The sequence below is a fragment of the Colius striatus genome, chromosome 7, assembly GCF_028858725.1.
Source record: "Colius striatus isolate bColStr4 chromosome 7, bColStr4.1.hap1, whole genome shotgun sequence".
NCBI classification, from domain to species: domain Eukaryota; kingdom Metazoa; phylum Chordata; class Aves; order Coliiformes; family Coliidae; genus Colius; species Colius striatus.
In genome coordinates, this window is record NC_084765.1 from 22,044,132 (window position 1) to 22,065,525 (window position 21,394).

General features: G+C 42.0%; 1 protein-coding gene across 1 annotated transcript in view; it reads left to right on the forward strand.

Moving 5' to 3' along the window:
- Window positions 1–21,327, forward strand: part of TNFAIP8L3 (TNF alpha induced protein 8 like 3) — a 50,265-nt gene extending 28,938 nt beyond the window's left edge. The window contains exon 2 of the mRNA XM_061999658.1: window positions 18,319–21,327. Coding sequence (XP_061855642.1) covers window positions 18,319–18,881 — 563 coding nt within the window. The 3' untranslated portion in view covers window positions 18,882–21,327. The remainder of the gene's footprint in view (window positions 1–18,318) is intronic.
- The last annotated feature ends 67 nt before the right edge of the window (window positions 21,328–21,394 follow it).

Genomic DNA, 21,394 nt, shown 5'->3' on the forward strand with positions numbered 1-21,394 from the left:
CATCAATTCAGGCAGTGGCTGCCTTGCAATGTATGGCTGTCCTCTGGTAGCTGTGGCAAATTAGAATGCTAACACCAGGGACAAAACAGTCTTAGAATCATGATGCAGGAAATCTCAAAAAAAAGGAGTTTTTTGGAGAAATGCCTCCTCTTTACATAGCAAGTTCCCTCTAAAAGACCTGGGAAAGAGCACCTGCTGGATATTAAGTCAGTCTTGTATGAGAAATGGTTGGAATGAAACCTAAGTACATCACAGAAAGTAGGGAAGTATCTTTGGAAACAATCTCCATGTCACTATACACAACATCACAATTTTACACAGGCAGTTTAGGCCATTATGACTGATACCAGTAAAGATTTTCTTTTATGAAACTCTGAATATAGCAAATTAATTTTTATCTATGCAAAAGGAGGGAGAATTGTATCCTAAATCTCCTTGTCCATATGCCACCCTAGGATTTGCAGGTGTTTCAGAGGCAGATTCTCATACAGCAAATTCTTCTTCACAAAGTAACATTTTCTTTACATTTTCTTAGTTAAAAAAAAAGTCAAGTTTTTTTAAACATTTGTTTTCTGTAGTTTATAGAATCATAGAATGGTAGGGGTTGGAAGGGACCTTTAGAGATCATGTAGTCCAACCCCCCTGCAGGTTCACCTAGATCAGGTCGCACAAGAAGATGTCCAGGTGGGTCTTGAAGACCTCCAAGGAAGGAGACTCCACAACCCCTCTGGGCAGCATGTTCCACTGCTCCCTCACCTGAACAGTGAAATAGTCTTTTCTTAAATATAAGTGGAATTTTTTGTGTTCCAGCTTCATCCCATTACCCCTTGTCCTGTTACTAGCTACTATAGAAAAAAGGGATGTCCCAACCTCCTGACACCCACCCTTTAGATATTTGTAAATGTTAATAAGATCCCGCCTCAGTCTCCTCTTCTCCAGACTAAACAGCCCCAGTTCCCGCAGCCTTTCCTCGTATGAAAGATGTTCCAGTCCCCTGATCATCTTGGTGGTCCTGTGCTGAACCCTGTCCCTCTTGAGCTGAGGAGCCCAGAACTGGACACAGGACTCCAGATGAGGCCTCACCAGGGCAGAGGAGAGAGGGAGAAGAACCTCCCTTGACCTGCTGGCCACATTCTTCTTGATGCATCCCAGAATGCCATTGGCCTTCTTGGCCACGAGGGCACATTGCTGGCTCATGTGTAGTTTATTATCAATCAGGACTCCCAGGTCTCTCTCTGCAGAGCTGCTCTTCAGCAGTTCAACTCCCAGCCTGTACTGGTGTATGGGGTTGTTCCTTCCCAGACACAGGACTCTGCACTTGTCCTCGTTGAACCTCATGAGGTTCCTCTCTGCCCAGCTCTCAAGCCGGTCGAGATCCCGCTGAATGGCAGCACAGCCTCTGGGGAATCAGCCAGTCCTCCCAGTTTGGTGTCATCAGGGAACTTGCTGAGGGTACACTCTGTTCCTTCATCCAGGTCGTTGATGAAGATGTTGAACAAGACTGGCCCCAGAACTCATCCCTGTGGAACTCCACTGGCCACAGGCCTCCAACTCGATTCTGTGCCATTGATCACCACCCTCTGGGCTCTGTCATTCAGCCAGCTCTCGACCCACCTCACTGTCCACTCATATCTAAGCAGATATTTAGATAACTTTTCTTACCATTTTTTCCAGTATTTGTAAATTTCTCTTTTGAAGGAAAACAAAGGAGGGACCTGCCTGCCAATGTATACAGTTTCATTGGTTCTTCTATCAATACATAGGCATTAGATAATGCTTGGAACTTTACAGATCATACCCATCACAACGTTAATGAGATCTGTTGTCTTCCATTTGACCAGTCTACTACAAAGCAGTATAATTATTATAACTAGCTAGATGAAGAAAATCACTACCGGCCTGAAAAAAATCTTGTAGCATATCATCACATTTATAGACTTATGTTTATAGCATTAATAGTCTCACTTAACCAGACGTCGTTGGATGCAAATCTCTCTTCAGTTGCTGTCTTTGGATGTATCTTGTGTGTGAGTTCTGAGAAGAAAATGTATCAGCCAACTGTGAGCATGAACACAGGACCAAAACATAGGCAATGATGACTCTCTTGTTTTTACCCACTGTCTCCATTTGTCAGAAATCTTGCAAGATCTTACATACTTCTTGGATTTCTGGGCAGTCTCTTACTGTGTAAGTAACAAGGTTCTGGCCTCTGGAGGTTTATTACTTTGGTAAATGCTTCCCACAAGCAATTTCTGTGGATATTAAAGTCAAATAAGTGTCCACTGATGCAACATTACACTAGCACCACTGGGCTGCACTTAATGAGACTTCCCATAGTGGGAAGCTTGTCTGAGAGGCTCACTGGGGTGCCCATTTGCTGTAAGAACATGCAATTTCATCACAAACATATTTTGCATTGGAGGGATGGCTGTTAGCATGCTGGAAGGTTAAAGCTTCTGGGTGTGTTTTCTCTGTAAGCATGAGAGTATTTAATATTTGGGGAGGGAATATTGAAAAGCAGGGAGTGAGAAGTCATCTTCAGGCTTTAGGCTTGAAGAAAGGACAGAGAGACAGCTGACTGATGGGAAGATTCTGGTAGCATTGCTCCTAAAATAAACCTTGAGAGACCAGAGGCTAGGGAGGGCCTGATGCTGCCAGAAGCTGCAGAAATGCAGGTGAGCAGTTCACCTCAAGGACAAAAGCAGGCCTAAATAGTTAGCACTACGCAAAGACGTCCTCAGCAACACCTTCAGGCTCAGAGTTTGAGAACAGATTGCTGCAAAAGAAACTATTTGAATAGACTTGGGTGGGGAAAAGGAAAAAAAGAATATTACCAGCGTGGCGGCTCTTGAATTTGGCAGCAAAACCAGCTCTACTAAGGTGAGGTCAGCTGAGTTTTATTTGTGTTCAGTTACTTGCCAAGGGAAGCTTCAAATATCTTGTAGTGTAGAGCTTAATGGCATAACACTGGAAGCTCAATTTAGCATTAAGTAAAATGAAAAAAGAATAAACAAAAGGGGTCCTCTTTCTGACCTTTCAAGTTGAAAATGTAATGTGCCACCTCTATAGGGAGAACTGCAAACTTTCTCTCTTTTGGCTTAAATCATCCTGGGAAGTTTCATTAAATTAGTGATGACTTAGTACAAGTGAAAGGATTTAGAGTATCACTCAACTTGACACAGTTTATTTAAATGTTCCTTCTAACAGTTTATTCCCTATGAGCAACATAGCAATACCTATATTCAAAGCATAAACATTGGATTGTCCTTCTCTAAGCTTTGTGGTGCAAAGCCATAGGAAACTCTAGGGATTATTTTGGTATATGAAATAATAGTAGTAAATGACAGATATACAGACATTCCTTTTTAAGTCTCCAGTCTCCATTTAAAAGCATACAAATGTATCATTTCACTGGAGGCTCTCTGTGGCAGCGATTGCTGTCTGCTCGTTTATGTAATTAGATGTGAACCTCCCTGGGTTATGCCAGATCAACTGCAGAGCACAGAGCAAGAACTAGATTGTTTTAGAAAAAGCTGAACCCTACAAACCACATGGGCATAGTAGTCTTATTTCTCTAGACAAACATATGATAGGGATTTTTCTTAGACCCTTCTGCTAAAGGGAACCAGAGCAGTTACCAGAACTGTGGCCCAAGTGGTCTGGCACATCCTCTCTAGTGCATTGCCCGTACACAGCAGTATAGACCAGAACTGCTCAAGTCCCTCCTCAAGAAAGGAGTTAACATTTTTCTTCATTGTAGAAAAAGCTGAATGAGAAACATGAGCTTGGGCAGAATCCAGTTTGTTCCTATGAGACTGGTGAAAGCTGAGCAAGTAGATTTTGTCACACTTCTTCAGGCAGAAAGAGCACTGAACCCAGCAGAGCCATAGAGCAGGACTAAGAAATGCAAGATTAGGAAAGTCTTACCAAGTCTCAAAAAGCAGTAAGAGGAACCTGGTATTTCCCCTCAGGTGACTGCTAAACTACCTGAGGAAGCTCCACAGGGTGTTGACACTTTGAATACATTGTCAAATCCAGGAGAGATAAGATGGGTCTAAACTCACCTTTGGAAACTTTCTTATCAGCCTTGAGAAGTTGCCTGTGCTTCAAATCACTCTGGAAGGAAAAGTAGCATGCAGGTGGCAATGTGTCTTCAGCATCTACCACAGACATTCATGCTCGAGAGGAAGAAACGGCAAAATTGACCAAATCACCTTCAGAAGCAGCTGTTTTGGTGAAATGAATTTTTGATCCTAAATATACTTTTTTAGCAGAAATGTGGAACTGCCTGTTACTCTATTACCATTAATCAGATACAAAGGCAGCAGTTTTGCTTGCATCTGAACCAGCAAAGTAGCACATGGGCTGAGCTCCAGTGCTTTCTTTTAATATCAGGCTGGGCCTGATTCAGTTCATGAGCAGTCTCTCTTGAGAATGTTGTTACTGTTGCATCCAGAGGTAACATTTCTGCATTATCCTGGATATTTAGCTGGCTGCTTTCACTACGTGTGAAGGTATCAGCAGCAATAAATTCAGTACAAACGTAGTCAGAGATTTCACAGAATTGAAACCTCATAGAGGACAGCACATTCTGCTTATCTGTGTTTATTGTTGAGGCCTGTCTTTTTGGAACTTTCTTTAGGTGACATAAGAGCAGTGATTTCTTGATTTTTCCTCTGCAAATTCAATCCTGATTCCATATAGCTACAATATCTTACAATGAGGATCCAAAACCCCACTGCTGTTACTCACATGCCTCAGAATAATAAAACAGACCTCCTAGGAACTGTCTGGACCATTTCAGTACTTTTCCAGCATCTTTTCCATTTCTGCTTTCCTGAAATAAAAAGTTGCACTTAGAGTGAACTGCTACACCATGGGTGGTTACAGCTACTGCTGTTAAACTGTTATTAGAGACTCCCTGATGACACAGAAAGCATCACTGTTATCAAGATATTCCTCCTGGCATTATATGTTTTGCAATATGTATACACACAATGAACAAGACAGAAGTACAAAACCAGATTTTCTTCATTAGAAACTACAGAAACTTTGAATGTAAGGTATTATTTATAGTACTTGGGTCAGTTATATCACTGTGAAAGTATCAACGCCATGTTTAGCACTTTAGTTTTAATCCATACTAGGAAACCATCACTTGTAGTCTACTTTCTCCTTCCTTTTTTCCAGTATAACTTCAGGATTTTTTCTTTCATTGGTGTAAGACAGCAAGACACTGCAATTTTTGGCAGATGTTATTCATGCAGGTCTTGAACCAAGGAAGAACAGAATTGACCTGGAAAACCAGCTTACTGAGTTTTGAATTCTTCCACTGGAAATAGTCTTTTTCTCTTATTGTAAGACTTGGCTTATATATTCATTAGGCTATACTAAGGCTATACTAAGGTGTTCATGGTTTAAAAATTATTCCTTTTTATTCAAGAAAATGCTGGATAAACAGTGGTCATTTTTTATGACAGGCTTACAGAGAACAAGTATGGACAATACAGCAAATAGTCAGTCCATGTGGGATGGGTGACAGACACATATTAGTCTGTGTCTTTTTTTCACAGGCATGGAAGCCATCACACATTCCATTCTTAGTGTTTTGTGTGTCTTGATTAAATGCTTGACCTAACACTGCAGATGAGCAGTGCAGAGCAGATCACCCAAAGGATATATCGAAGTCCAAACCAGGCTTCATCTTAAAGGAAAACAGGGTCATAGATCACATCTGAGGTATGAGGCAGGAAGTACTTTCTTCCTACCAATAAATCCCCGATCAGCTGCACAAAAACTTGTAAGAGATAGAGAGCATGATGAGTCCCAGCTGCATTGACCAGTGTTAATTTTTTCTTTGGTGAGGAGATTTTCATTTGGAATCTGGGCTGGCCATCTCCCCAGCAGCTAGTCCCCTAGAGGCAGTGGGGGAAGGGGGAAAAAGAAGAAACTAAAAAAAAAGTCAAGGATTACAGATAACCTAATATTCTCCAATTGTAAAAGCCTTTTTTTTTTTTTTTTTTAATGAACCAGCAAACAGCAAAGCATTGTTTGAAACAATAATGGAGAAATAGGCATAAGCAGGCGCTTTTTAAGTATTCATGTCTTTTGCCTTTTCAGTTTCAGCTTTGCTGTTGTTAAGAAATACTTTTCTAGCACTTTCAGGCTGAAAACAAGACATAGATTTCACCCTAGATCAACAGTATTGACACCCTATCTCAACAGCATTGACACGTTCAATTCAGAGGTTTCTTTTACAGGTATGCTGAAAGCTGGTGTTTCTGCATGGGCCAGCTATTTCAGTATAGCACATTCCTCAACTGTCCTCTGTTGAAACAAGGGAGAAAAACCTAAACTAAAAGGAAAATAAATGTACTCATTTGCTTGTCAGCCAGGATAAGAAAATAACATTTTGGGGAAAAAATAATTAACTCGTAACACTATTAGTTCATTTATAACTATATCATTGAACTAACTCGTTGAAGATAGATTCTACAATATCAATTCTCATGGCTGGCTGCATTCAAACAGCAAATAGGTTTTGTTTCAGCAAGACCATAGTGGGATTGTCTCTTAGAAGACTCTAAATAAATCTCTAGACTTTTGGTTGGGAATAAAAAAAAATATACTTCAAAGGAGTTAAAAGAAACCAGAGCAGGCACCATTCAGACACTGATATTATCAGCAGCTTTTACTCAGAAGGGGAGGGTGCCCTCAGGTCTTTTATGGACTTGCATAAGCAACATTCCCATCTGGTATTGCTCCAGTGTTGTAAAGTTGCAGCACAAAGCATCAGCTAATTGGAGCTGGGGGAAACAAAACTGTCTGCTTCCAATGGCAATAAAACGAAGTTCTCGCTGCCATGTTTGCACAGGCAGAGTATGGACCTGTGTCCTGTAACCTACTATGATAAATGCAGTGTGATAGTTTAAAACCTGGGTCAGAAAAGCTGATACTTCCCACCCTGCAGTGGGGCACAGAGCAGAAGGCAGTGCTGGCTCCATGCCCAAGCGCTGCATGCTGGGGCAGAAGGACATGAGACAAAGAGAGCAAGGGATGCTCTGTGCCAGGGGCAGAGGGAGGGTCATTGGTATAGTGAGTGGTGAATTAATTGGTATTATTTACCCTAAAAGACCTGAGAAGTTGCAATAAGTCTTCCAGGTTTTTTGTAGTCCTTTCTTCTCTCCTGAATATTCTCAAAGTAGGAATTTAAATTTTGGACTGCATGTAATGATACATCAGGTGCCTTTACAAATCCAGGTCTTTGCATTCACAGAGGGAATGAAAACTGTTATGAACACACAGACAGTGGTGGCAGTCACATACTTTGTAAGTAATGATGCTGTGATATACAAAATATTAACTGGCATCGACTCAAAGTAAATGTGTGTAAGAATATGTTATTATTGACTTACAAACTTGCAATCTCTTCTATCAAGAGTTCTGGTTTGGGGTTTTTAATGAGTTTTTGGTTGATTGGTTTTTGGGGGGCTGCTTTGTTGGTTTGGTTAAGAATATTAATCGGTCATGGGATAAACCACACTTTAAATCCCGTTATGGCATGTCAAGCCCTCATGTTGCAGCAGGTTTGCCATCCTTTGTTTTGTTAGTGAGAGTCATATCATGGTCTTACTGTTCCAGCTGTATTACAGCCACAGCAGTGCCTATTTGTTGATGCCCAACAGCAGGTCTGAGTGTATTATAACCTGTAAGCCCTCATCTTCCACAATGACTAGGACCTGATTTGTAAGCACTAATCAGCATCTTAAACATATTTTTCCTTTTTGACTTCTCCAAAGCACATGAGCAAAGTATAAAAATGAAGCAAATAGTCTATGCATAAGGTTAATTAAACTTTGCTTTCTTAATAATTTTAAATATGTTGCGATCAGAGTGTCTGCTTCTTACTTGAGAAAATTAACTGCTGTCAGACACTTCTTGCCACTATTGTCCTCTTCATCTTCCCCTCATTTGACTTTCTCCTCTGGTTTGAACTGAGTTTGGAAGCATGGCTAGAGTTAGTTGGGAAAATTAACAGCTCCTGTGGTGTTTCATTTAGGGACTCACAGTATGTTTTTCCAGATGTACCTGATCTCTGCCATTGTTTTATTCTCTTTCTATCCATTGCCTTCGTAATTCCAAAACCTTGTGGTCAAGCAACCAAACACTAAGGGAGTAAAATGATAGCACATGGTGCTCATACAAAAATGCCTCCTTCATTTGCAAGATATGCAGATGCCATTAACTAAGGTCGATTTTAAGCTAAAATAGCCTGCCTTTCCCCTTCCCTTGGCCTCTTTTCATTTACACAAACATATACACTGTTCAATGCTTCCCCTACCCATAATGGCTCTTGCACTGTCAGTGTACTCAAAGCATTTCAAGCAAAGAGGGACAAGTAGTATTGGGGGGGAGGGAGGTGGTTGTTGTTGTTTAAAAACCAGGCAAAAAACACACAAGAGAGTGAATTGCAATTTTGCTTCCAGTCACTCCCCCTCTTGAGACAGGGTGGGCTATTTTGAGTGCCTCTGAACAGCATGCTAGAGGATGGTGATGCTCTGCAGAGGTACTGGTGTAGTTCTGCAGGGCTGCAGCACTGCAGCTGCTGACCCCCATCCTCTCCCTCTGGCCGTGGCAGAGCTCAGCCTCGTGCAGCTGGGGAGCCCACTTGGTCAGCAGCAGCCTGACACCTTCTGCAGTCACAGTCTGCAGTTTATTTTGCAGTCTTTTTGCAAGTTTATTCACCTTGACCTGGTTTAGCAGAAATACATTTTCCCCTGTTTTCCTTCAGCCTCAGATTAAGCTACAGAGAAATACCAGCTTGGAGTTTCACAGCCTCTTCAGACCAGCTATCCTTGGGGTCCCCATTGCTTGCTTTCTCATGGAATTTTGTACATCCCCAGAGCATAGACGTGGCTGGTTTTCATGCCATTCTTAATATATGAGAATCAAAAATAGATTTACTCTAAGTAAAAGGCAAGGACATTATATCTCTGGAGAAAGAGCAGTGGACTGCAACAAGCAACTTCAGGGCACAAAAATAAACCCTCATCATTTTCTTCCTGAGGGGATGTGAATGGAGGAGGGAGAAGAAGAAATCAATGAACCAGTACCAAATAGTCTATTTCTTAGCTGCACTTCATCTGTTTAAAGCACATATATCTCACAGAGGCCTTGTTTAATATTTAGGGCTGATATTGCCAGGCCTTGCTTTACTAACAGTATATTATTACGTTCGTACTGGGAACAACTGGCTCCTGCATGCTAAAGAAACTTCTGTGAGAGGAATGGAAAGCATTTGAGCTACGGAAGCACAGGGAAATCTGCACCTCCTGTAAACCAAGAATGATGACTGGTAACTGCCAATCATCAAGCCCACAGAAGCACAAGGCCTCCATAGCCCTCCTCTTTCCCTCAACCTACCAGAGGAGGGCATGAAAAAACAAACAGAAAAGCTTCTGCCTCCAGATCAAGAATCTAAATCTTTCATGACATTCAACTCAAAACCCCCAAGATCTGTTGGGAGTATCACAGTGTTCAAACGTTCAAACATCAGAAAGTGGACACAGATGCTCTCAGGCACTGAATCCCCCATCTACAGCAGGAAAACACAGACAGAGGTTGAACCAGGAGATTTGGTTCTGGGCCACTGCAAGTGAATACTAAAGCAGAGATATAACCTGTGGAAAGCACCTGCCATACAGCTGTGCAGAGTCTGTCCTGTCTCATGGTTTCTGTGTGTGTGTGTGTGGTCTGGGGGGCCAGAAGGAGTGTTTATTTTAAAAGAGGCAAGGGGAGAGACTGAGTTGTTACCATATTTCTGGAGCAAGAATGATTGCATGTACTGAAAAAGAAAGCCTTAGCATCTTTAAGTGAGACAATTCTAGCTTCTGGCTCCCAGGACACATAGCTGTACCCCTCAGACTCAGATAACCCAGTCTGGATTTTCTATTATTCAGTTCTGGCATTTTTTTGTTTGTTTCCCTTTTGGAAATCTGTGCTTTTAATCAAATTAAATTTTAAACAATTTTAATCCATTGCATCTGGATTAAAATAGGATAGCTGCAAGATCTTGAAAGGTTTCTCATAGTTCATAAGAGTCTGAGTGGTAAATAATACTTTGTCAAGAAAATCCTTTCTTTTCTATATAATTGTTACTTTTGTGTGGAAGAATATGATGGTTGAGTCCTTTTAAAGATGCTTATGAGGGTTTTTTCCTTAGCAAGAGAATTGGTTTATCATTACATGCCTGATGCTCCCCCTGAGTCTCTGTCCCATCTAAGCAACAAATGTTCCATAGTACATATCTAAGAACTCGTTACTGTCCTGTTGTGAAAATTACATGTCCAGGCATTAAAACAACCATAATTTTCCTACAGGAATAATAATTATTTGTCTAATTAGACATTTTTGCTACATAGTCGCCCATGATACCTTATTTTTAAATGCAATGTCCTTAAAAGGAAGGTGTAAGAAATGTGATAATTGTGGAGAAGACAAAGGACATGAAATACAAAATGCTTCAGAGACTGAAGTTAAATTCCTCAACAGTTACTGCCCAGGTTTTGCTATATTTTGTGGGGGGAAGAATCCCTGACAGTTTGAAGGCCAAAGCATTCTAACCAATTCAGGATGTCCTCTCTTACTACCAAAGCACTGTCTGCTGGGCTTTGTAAGCTATCCACACTTACCTAAGATCCTGCTCTAGTGTATTGGATATGCCAGCATGCCTCTCCATTCTAAAAGAGTTTCTCTTTTTTTTTTTACCAATTCTAGCATTTAAAGATACTTATCAGTGGATATTTCTATCTCAAAAGAGAGGAACAGAATCAATAGGTCATTGCAATGGGTAGTAACCAGTCCTCCTGCATTTCCATTCCCTAAAGATCAGCCCAGGCAATACCTTGGTCTATTATGGCACTATCTATTGCAAATATCTCCCTTGACAAACCTTTGTTGTCTATGTGCAAGCATTTTGTCTCACAGTGTTAAAACTGCATTTTCTGGGGCAGGGATGTTCAGTCTTTTCAATGTATTTTGCACTTGCTATCAACATAATGAGCTGCCATTGAAAGACTTTAAACCCATTTATAAAATGTAGTGGTCAGTTTATAACAACAAGAAGTTTTTGATACAGCAAAATTTAAACTCAAACACCACAGTATTTTACTATCACTCCTGGCAGACAGACTTACTCATTTCTGTACCACCTGAGCACTTCCAGATAAGAGTAAAGCCTTGTTTCTACTGTGTGTGTACCTTGAGGTGCTGGGTAAGCAAGGTCTGCATTGTTTACTCTTGCCACATATTGCCAAAGGTTAACCAGATGTATTTGCTGCCTTGGCAGAGCTTCCCTCCATGCTACAAAATGCGACATGCAAAATTTAAACTGGACACTTGAAAGTCACTCTTCAAAGATACCATTCCCTGTGCTGCAGCCCGATTTAGGTTTTGGTTCTGATTTATGTTATCAGATTAAAAATATGAAGATCTATAGCAGCCATTTTCAGAGAGGTGACTGCTGCTTGTGTGTAACAAACTGGATCCGAGGGCCGGGCCGTTAGCAAAGCAGTTGCTGCTACATTTGGTTTGTGTTGCAGCGACACGATGATGGAGGGGGCCCTCGCCCAGCCTGTTCATCAGGGAGTGGTTTCCTCCCTCACAAGCTGGATGTGAGTTTGCAGGATATGATTGAGTTACCATCTCATTTGTAATGTCAAATAGCAGCCATACGAGATCACAGCATCATGTCAGTTGTGCCATATAATCAAGGGTGCTCTTGTGAAGGTTTCCACACCATGGGCCAGTTTCAGCCGCGGGACAGTGCTGTCAGCCAGACACCACTTGCCAGCTACTGCTTTTAGACATGGGAGAGGCATACAGTGGTGCAGTCCAGTTCCCAGGCAGCTACTGGGGGTAGCAGGAAAACAGCTTCGCCAGCCCCTTGCTTGGCAGCTCCAGCAGAGCTGATGGAAACCACAGCTGAGCTCCTCTCTCCCCAGATGCCTTCTCTGGGGGCACACAAAACAAGGGCAGCAGTTAACCACTCATTCTGTGCTGCTCCTCTTGTCTTTACAGAAGGGGCTCCCCAGCCTACTACCACCTCTGACAGGTATTGAAAGGCACACTTCAGTGTGTAGCAACCATATATTATTAGTAAATGCCAAGTATAAGCCAGCTGCTGGAATGAGACTATCATTAGGAATCTCCAGTCTCTAGATTCCCAGACAGTGCTTTTTTGCAGCATGATTGCTGCTCATATAAAATACTGAAAGGAAAAAATGGTCTTTTTTCTTTTTTCCATTTAGTCATGTCCCCTCTGTACAGGGCTGTTGCTGCCACTTCCAGCACATCCAAGTTTTGCCTTCAGATATTTGGATACCGGTACATTCTCCCAGGATCATATAATTATCAGTCTGTAATCTCCCGTTCTAATAGGGAAATAAGCAACCCTTTTATGTTCATAATAACAATTTAGAAGTGTTAAAAGTTTGAGCACCAGGCCCCTGGTGCTCACAGATGTTTAAATTGGCCCTCCCTGAAAGCTGATATATTCCATCTGGTCTATTGGATTTCTTGGCTTAAAGTTACTGGAAACACTGAATGTTTCTTCTGCAGTGATCCTGTAGCTGCCCAAGAGTAATATGCACACTTACAGCTAGCTCCTGGCTGCTCAGTACTGAAATAATATGGGAAAAGTGCTTCTAGTGCACTTTTTTTCCTGTCTGCTTTTAGGGCTATGTTGAAATCCTGAGTTCTGCAGTTCACTTTTCTAATAATTCTTATAGCAGGCGAGTGATACTTAAAGGATACATAAAACACACGTTTGCAGCTCATTGCCTCTCAACGTCTTCTCTGAATGTTGCAAATTAAGCCACTAGATTTTTGTTGTTGCTGTTGTTTTCCACATCCTCCTCTCTAAATGTGCACCAGCTTTTTCTTGTCCTTGTAGCTTTACATAATAGCTTAATACAACTCCCTGCTTATTTCCCTCGAAGGTTATTTATGTTCTCAACTATGTATGTCAAGAAAAAGAGATGTTACAGGTAACTCCAGGTTATAATAAAACAAGCTGCCAGCCCAATAATATATCACTACCAGTAGCAACACTAGATTAACTGTTCAGATATCCACTCCTCATTTAACTCTGCAAGAGCTTTACAATGCAGCTGCCTCATTCCTTCCCACTGGCATTCCCAAGCTCTCCAGGCTGAGGGACAGGTATGTCACTAGGTGAAAATACAAAGATGCATTCAAACTTGGTCACAGAAATCATTAAAACAGCACATTCCTGCAAGTTTTCACAACCCAGCTCTCATACTGTAGCAGACTCTGTGTGTGCCTGTCCCTTGGCTTAGCCTATCTCCCACAAGCCTGAGCAACAGCTAGCAGCTGGAGGATTGCCCACATTTCCAGCGGCATTGCTGACTCCTTAAAGCCTGTCTTTTGCTGCTAAAGCTGCACTGCCTTTGAAAATTGAAGATTCAGGAGTATTAAAAATATTTCAGCCTCTTCATCATCTTTACTTTCCTATGTATTTCCCTCTTGTTAAGACTCAGCCCGTGGCTGTCTTACAGTACAACTAGAGCACAAAAGCAGAGACCTTTTCTGACTCTCATCACCTCCCATTCCTGCCAAGCTGCAGAAGCCCACCACAGCTCTGCTACCTTTTCACATTTTTAGCTCAGTCCTTTAACTTACAGCAGCTCAACTCACTTCTCCAGGACACTCTCAGGCTAATTCAGTGAGCATCTTCCTACTGTTACTCAGCAGGGGCTTAGAAAACACAGCCCACCACCAACTGCAGAGAACTGAGCTAATGCTAGTAGTGTAAGGGGGATATAAGGCACACAGTTCCAAGGGCCATTCACTGTAGACAAGGTGAAGTCAATGGTTGAATTAATGGATTAACTAGTACAAGCTGCAGCAGGCACTAGGTAGCAATTACCAGAGTCAGACATAAATCCTCAGGTGCAACAAAGCCAAAGAAATTTCTCTCCAACCAATCCTCATAGCACAACTAGAAATACACTGGACAAACTCCCCAGAAACTCTCCAGATTAACTTCTCTCCCCAGCTTTGCCCATGAAGCAGCACTCTCTCCCTCCAGAGCTCTCTTCAACATGTCTTTTAACCACTTGCCAGGGGAGAAAATATCCTGACTGCAAAACTTTATCAAGGCTTTGAGTAAGAAGTGGCTAACTGGGAGCGAGATCGATTCATGTGCTTGGGGGAGTCATTTCCATGTCTGCATAACTGGTTTCAGGAAACACTGACCATGCTCTCTCCTGGACATGGTGGGAGAATGTTCTGATTCACTGGTTCTGCCATGTGTTTTGTACAGAGTAAGTGAATGGGTACTTATACGAACTGCTGAGCATTTAGCTCTAACCATTTTGTACTTGGTACAGCCATCTGAAATAAAAATATTTAAAGAATATTGCCCATTTTAGTCTCAAAACATCTTAAAATATAGAACTCTCACAACCATTCTCTAGAGTTGCCAAACTTTCCCCACACTTCTGTTATTAAGCAACCCTGTTATTAAGCAATCCTGTCATTAAGTTTGGTGGATGTGAGACATCGTTGTCATGTTCAGCACTGTGTGCCAGAAGCTGGGCCATGACTGGTGGAGAGTGGTGTTGGATCCGAGAATGGGGCTGCCTGGGGCCAGGGGCCTCTCCCCTCATCCCACCCGCAGCTGCATGGGCGCTGTGCGCCAGGCACAGCCTGGCTGTGCAAATACATGTCTGGAGAGCTGCACTTTTGGAAGGATGCAAGCTTACTATGGAATCAGTCTCATCACAAGGGGCTTTTGGAATAGCTTTTATCATACACAACTCTCTAGATGACAGAGAGAGAGAGGGAACAGATGTGAAGGCAGAATTGGTTGTTACTTTAGTAAAAACTAAGATGTCAGACTTCCCATAATGGAAGCTAATCACTACACAGGAAAGCAGTATGCTTGAAGGTTGGTTTTTCATTTTTAGCTTTGGTGGAACGTTCCTGAAAGCTAATAGCATCCATAATGTTGCTGCTGACTTGTTTTGCTGCATGAAAGCAGAAAATAGAATTGCTGTATGTAGGAGGCAAAGATGTATTTTGTGTAACGAGCAGTGTGCTGCAATGAGAAAGGACTGCCACAGTAAACCTGCAGTCCCCTTGAAAGCCTGAATTTAATCATGTGGCTAACCACTTGTGATCTCTGAAAGACAAGGTATACCTACTACATGATTTTGGAGGCAGGAATCCAAACAATCAATCCAAAGAGAACTCCTTCTAGCACACACTGCTGTAAAACTGTGCATGCCCTGAATGTGCAGAGCCCTTTGCAAACAGCCCCCACACTGTTGGGAGGCTGCCCAAACAGGCTGATGCTTGTTGTCCACCTCCTCCTCACAGCACACACCATGCCCAGCCCTGCAGCTGAAGCCTGTGGGCTGCAACTACCCAGTGCCCATCCCAGCATCCAGGCTTGCAGCTCGCTTCTGCAGCTGGGATGCCCTACTTCTCTTCCCTGAGCTTCTCAGGGGGTTAAGGGGACCAGAGCAGGGACAGGAAACATGAAACTGGGGTCATGGTTTGAGGAGAGGAGAGAAGAGCAAAAAGAGGGGGAGGATATAACATTAGCGCCTGGTAAAGGAAGAAAATAATAGAGGAAAGGGCAATACAGGTTCTAAAGAAAAGTTTAGCAGGTCAAATGTAGTAATGGATTTCTTCATTTTACCTTTAGAAATGTGAGAAGGAACTCAGCTTCATGCTGTTAAATAGCAGAACCCACACTTGGGACTTGCCCTGGAAAAATACTCCAGCCCGAACATTCAGTTAAAGTCAGGGTGATGCTCTCTGGCAGCACTGCCACGTTCAGAGCCTGCATCTTTTGCTAGCAGCTGCTTTAGCAGCATGTGAGGTACCAAACCCAGGGTTTGATACCCTGGGCAAGAAACCCACCTTTTAAGATCACACTCTGTTCAGTTTTGTGGATGAGAGCCAAGACTTTGAACATAGGAACATACCTCTGAACCACTTCTTGCTGTTCCAGACAAACCTTTCTTCTGAAAAGTTTATTAGAAGCTTTCACATGCTCATTTAGCATCAAATTCTGTTTCTCAAAAATCACATAGAAGGAAGGGCAGCTGCACGTGGTGGTGGTTGTGGTGGTCTTGGCTCTTCCACAGATGTGCTGGAATTCCAAAGGCTTGGGTCCTGCGAGGGGAAGATGGCGCTCTGCTTGTCCCCTCTTCCCATGCCCCAGGGAGGGTCACGGGCTCTGCTCTGTGCGGTAACCACAGCAGCTCTGCGGCACTCCCCCTGTAGCCCTGAGTAGGGCAGGAACTGAGGGCGCTCCCACCTGCTGAAAAGGACATGGCAGCTCAAGTGTCATCAACATCAGTAAAATTAATATTCTAAACATCTACTGCAGTTATTTTCAGTTATTGATCAAAAGAGCTACTGAACAACTGCATCCACTTGATTAATAGCAAACACTTACTACAGAAACAGACACTAATCTTAATCTTCCATGTCAAATGCACATAACTATTCATCATGGATACTATTTATATACCCACGTACTGCTAAGGGAAAGAATGCTTTCATCCTGCTTTTATCATTTCTAGATTAAATCACAGTTTCTCTGTTTCCTCAAGTCAGCAGCTCAGATCCACAATTTTCTCTCCAAATGACAGGCAATTCTTTTAAGCACATTGAATTATTTTTCCAGGTGGTAGTTCAGTTGAAATTAAATGTTACTCTTTCACACTGCTCAGCAGTATAGCTGCAGCACACAAAGAAAGATGACAACTTTAATACTCTATAGCTAACTTGGAAAAAAGATTTAAACTGATTCAAGCAGAAGACTGTTAGAATTCAGCACGTTACTTATCCAAAGTGACCAGTGGCACCCAGCACCCTTTTTCCATTCCTGAGGATGCAAGATGCAGAGGGAGGAAGGACAGGCTGTGGTAAGCCCACGGCAGAATGAGCGAGGCCATGATCAGAGCACAGCCCAGACACTGACAGATGAGCGCTGCGCAGCCAGGTGACAGCCCCCGTGTGCTGGCAGCCAGCCCAAGACCCACGTGGGGTCTGAAATCAAATCAGCGTTGGAAGCTTGGGGGTTTATTGTTATTTTTAATTTCTTAGCAGTTTGATTTCCCAGCAGATAGTGAAGGACACTGTTGGCTCTATCCCCTTGCAGCAGCCAAGGCTCTGCTCTCCCGGTGGGCAGAGCGAGGTCACAGCTGGCAGGGAAGGACAGGCATCTCATGGTGTGAGCAAACACAGAGAGAAAATATGAAGGGAGGGGGAGGAAGGTGTCCTGTACCAAAGAGGCTCAGCACTCACCTCACTGGCTCTCAGCCCAGCTGTGCTCACCCTTTGGCTACCACCATAACGCTCTCTTTGATCCAACGGCAACTTCACTACCCTGGTGTTGACCTGGATGGTCATTTCATACGAAATCTTTCTATTTACTTTGTCCCTTTAAGGTCCATTGAAAACCAACATTAATGTGAAAAACAGAGGGAAGTCAAATAAATCTCTACTGATAATTCTAGAAATTCATTGGATAAGGTCCAGCAGGAGTAGCCACATGCTCAGGTGCTAGGCTGAGTGAAACCTGCACAGATGGGTAAGAGATAAAAAATCCAAGATTTTTTAAATAAATATAAAGCAAGTAGCTCAGATATTTTCATCTGTCAGGAACTGTGTGCACTGAACCACCAACATTTTACACATATCATATTCTATAGTTCTGCAAATTGGTAACAAACAGGAAAGGCATCATTACTAGAGACTAAAGCAAAATAAACCCATGCCTACGAATGCTCTTTATTAGCCCTTATCTGAGGTGGTGCTTAGTGTAACAATGGAACAACAGTGCCTCCCAACGACCACAAGTATAATTCTTTCAGGTTCACGTATTTCTCAGTAACTCATTTTGCTTGTCTCTGATAGCTTATTTCAACCACAACACCCCAACAAGGGGTTTCTGCCAAGAAAGCCTTAATGTTGAACTTCAAAAATCACAATAACAGCAAAGAACCAGCACAGATATCCCATCAGAATATTCTGTCCTTAATTTGTGAGCAAAAAACATCAGTGACAGCAAGATCTGAAATATCCCAAGACCCCAAGGATAGCTGGGAATAGTGTTGAAAGTGTTGCCATTACTGGAGCTGTGACTATAAGCAATGATCAGCAACACATGTACTATCTCGGTTAAGCACACGGGTACCACCTCTCTTAACTGATTGTGAAAATTATTCACCAGATAAAAGTAACCTTTTTTCCCTCTTCTCTGCTATCCCAAAACAGGTCCCGATTGTTTCAGTTCCAAGAATCTCGCACTGCAAGCCCAGAAAAAGATCCTGAGTAAAATGGCAAGCAAAACCATGGCTAACATGCTAATCGATGACACAAGCAGTGAAATCTTTGATGAGCTGTACAAAGTAACAAAGGAACATACAAGAAACAAAAAGGAAGCCCATAAAATTATGAAAGACCTGATTAAAGTGGCAATAAAAATTGGGATCCTCTATCGAAATAACCAGTTCAACCAAGACGAGATGGAAATCGTAGACAAGTTCAGGAAGAAGCTGAACCAAACTGCCATGACAATTGTCAGTTTCTATGAGGTAGAATACACTTTTGACAGAAATGTTCTTGCAGAACTTCTGAACGAATGTAAAGACCTTGTGCATGAACTGGTAGATCGACACTTGACACCGAGATCCCACGGGCGCATCAACCACGTCTTCAACCACTTCGCGGATGTGGAGTTTCTAACCGCCCTGTACAGTCTCGACGGGGATTGTCGGCCGTACCTCAAAAAGATCTGTGATGGCATCAACAAACTACTCGATGAGAAGATCCTTTGAAACTACGCTCAAGACCAAGAAACCAACCAAAAAAATTCTCTCTAGAACTGGCCACCCTTCATGAGCCATGGTGAGCAAGCGAGCTTCCTTCCCACTAGTCTCTTACTACAGTCTGCAGAAGGGGCCAGAAAGTGCTCACCAGGCTCATGATGAAGTGGAAAATTTAAATCAGAAAGCTCTCCATTTTAACGTTCTGTTCAGATAATTCAGTCTTTGCCGAGGAGCTGAGTGAACAAGGCTGCTGATATATATTGTTCAGAAACAGATTACTGTACACCATGATCTGACTAGCTTTGTGTTCAAGGCTGAACGTGTGAAAAGAAAGTAACCTCAAATGCATGGCTATGTAAAAATAGACAAGTGAAGGCAAAAGAGCAACGCATGGAATTTACCCCCAGGCCTTTGGTGCATATGTTTTTATTGTTTCCACAGTAACCAAGAAAGCTTAGACAGAAAGTAGGGCTGTAATGGATTAGGCATTAATAGGAGAAGGCACCTCTGATTTCATATGGTATTTAAGTCTAAAAGGGAATAACAAATCATACAAACCAAGAAGAAGTGGAAGACTATCTAAAGAACTGCTCTATGAAGCAATATTTTCATTAGAAGGTTTTGCTTTGTACCTGTTAAAAACAGAGAGAAGGCTTCTTTTTAATTTTGAAAAGCGGCTCAGTGGTTCAGGCTCACAGATAACTAGATAACAGTACATCAGTTTCCCCACTCTCAGGGTTTGTGTATTTGCTAAGATCAGATGAGCTTTGGCTGAAGGTTGTGCTGCTCTTTGTGCTCTTACTGTTTTGCCTGGCAGAACAAAATATTCTTTGCGAAGACTTTGAAATCTCACTTGTGAAGAGGAAGAAGAGTGAGACACCAACAGAACGACGTTTACAACCCCTACCCGCAAAATACTGAACCTAGAGAAAACTCTCAGTTTAACGTATCCATGATGCTAATTTGTGCCTACAGTAGAACAGAGGAATGATATAAAAAGGAACTCCACACTGACACCGTTTGTAGGGCCATGCAAGTGTAGCATATCCACAGTAGTGTTAAGAGAACAGCCTTAGTGACTCTGGCGAGCTTCATGAACGATTTGTTGTTCACAATGTTTTCAATGACTTTTAAAAAAAAAGAATATACCAATGTCTTCAAACTGAAAATATTTTGCCAATAAATATTGGCTTCTGCACAGTTTTGTTAGGATGAAGGGAGAACAGGAGCAGATCAGATGCACCAGCTTGCCACTTGCAGCTGAGTAGGTGCTGACTGACCCCAAGTAAAGGAAAGTAAGTTTGGAAATCTCTCCTCTCTTTGCTCTCTGCATCTTATCCTCCAGACTCATCTCCATCTCGTGACATTTCAGTACCAGGTACCATCTCCATTTAGCTGACAAAGATAGCAGACAGTCCCATTATCTGGAGATAACACCTCCCCTATCACATACATTGTAATACAGAGATGCACAGAGTTGAAAATTGACAGACAAGAGAAAGTATTTGAAAGCCACTCCTCTAAGGAAAACTTGCAGTGTTGATCACTCATTACTTTAGGATACGAAAATGTATGTTTCTCATTTACACTTTTAAATACTGTGGTAGTAGGAGAAAAACAAACCTGTTCAAAATGTTATTATTCTTCTGTCTTTCCTCAGCCCAGAGTAACTATATTTTCTCTCTTGCAATAACCACTTTGACTGTCACACCTTTACACGGTTGAGAGCACACACACCCAGACCACTTGGGCTGTGCTCGCTAGATTTTTATCTGTTCCCAGGAGAACTCATTTTGGAACAGCACAGGACATTAGCAGAGCAGTTCAGAACAACGTAAAACTTTCCGCACATATTCCTGTTAACCATAAAAAGTATATTTAGTAGCGACAAAGGTAGATTATTCCTTTGCAACACAGCACAGTAATGAACAGTTGGGATTGCAAGTTCAGTCAGTTGCAGAGCCCTATTTACATACACCATTAGCTGCATCTTTTCCAAGCACGTACTTGTCAGCTGATGCTTTTGAACAGTATTTATTGTATCCAACAATCCTGTCTCAGTGCACACATGTCAGATTTTGCGTGTTTGTTTCACTTGTGGCAAACAAATTTAGAGTTCTTTTTTTAAAGCCAGAAAAAGGGACACTATACAACACTGAAGATGTCCAAAGGAAAGGGATATCCTGTATCTGTGACTGTGTATTGCAAGTATCAATATTCAGATTCTGGTATTTTAGACACACCAGCTGAACATCTGTTGTTTTATTTATAAATGAGTAGCCTTAAGGAAAGAGAATGTTTTCAAGTATTTCTCATTCTTGCATATCCTGTATATTCATTGTTTACTTTTGTACTTGTAGCTCGATATGTAACAACACTGCTAAAATGTGGGCAATGTTGGGGTCACCCTAAGTATATGTTGTATTATCACATTTGTGGATTAAAAATGTGTGATTACTGCCCTTTTTGTTTCCTTTTATTTATTCTACCACCCCACACAAACTGAAATTAAGCAGTGAGAG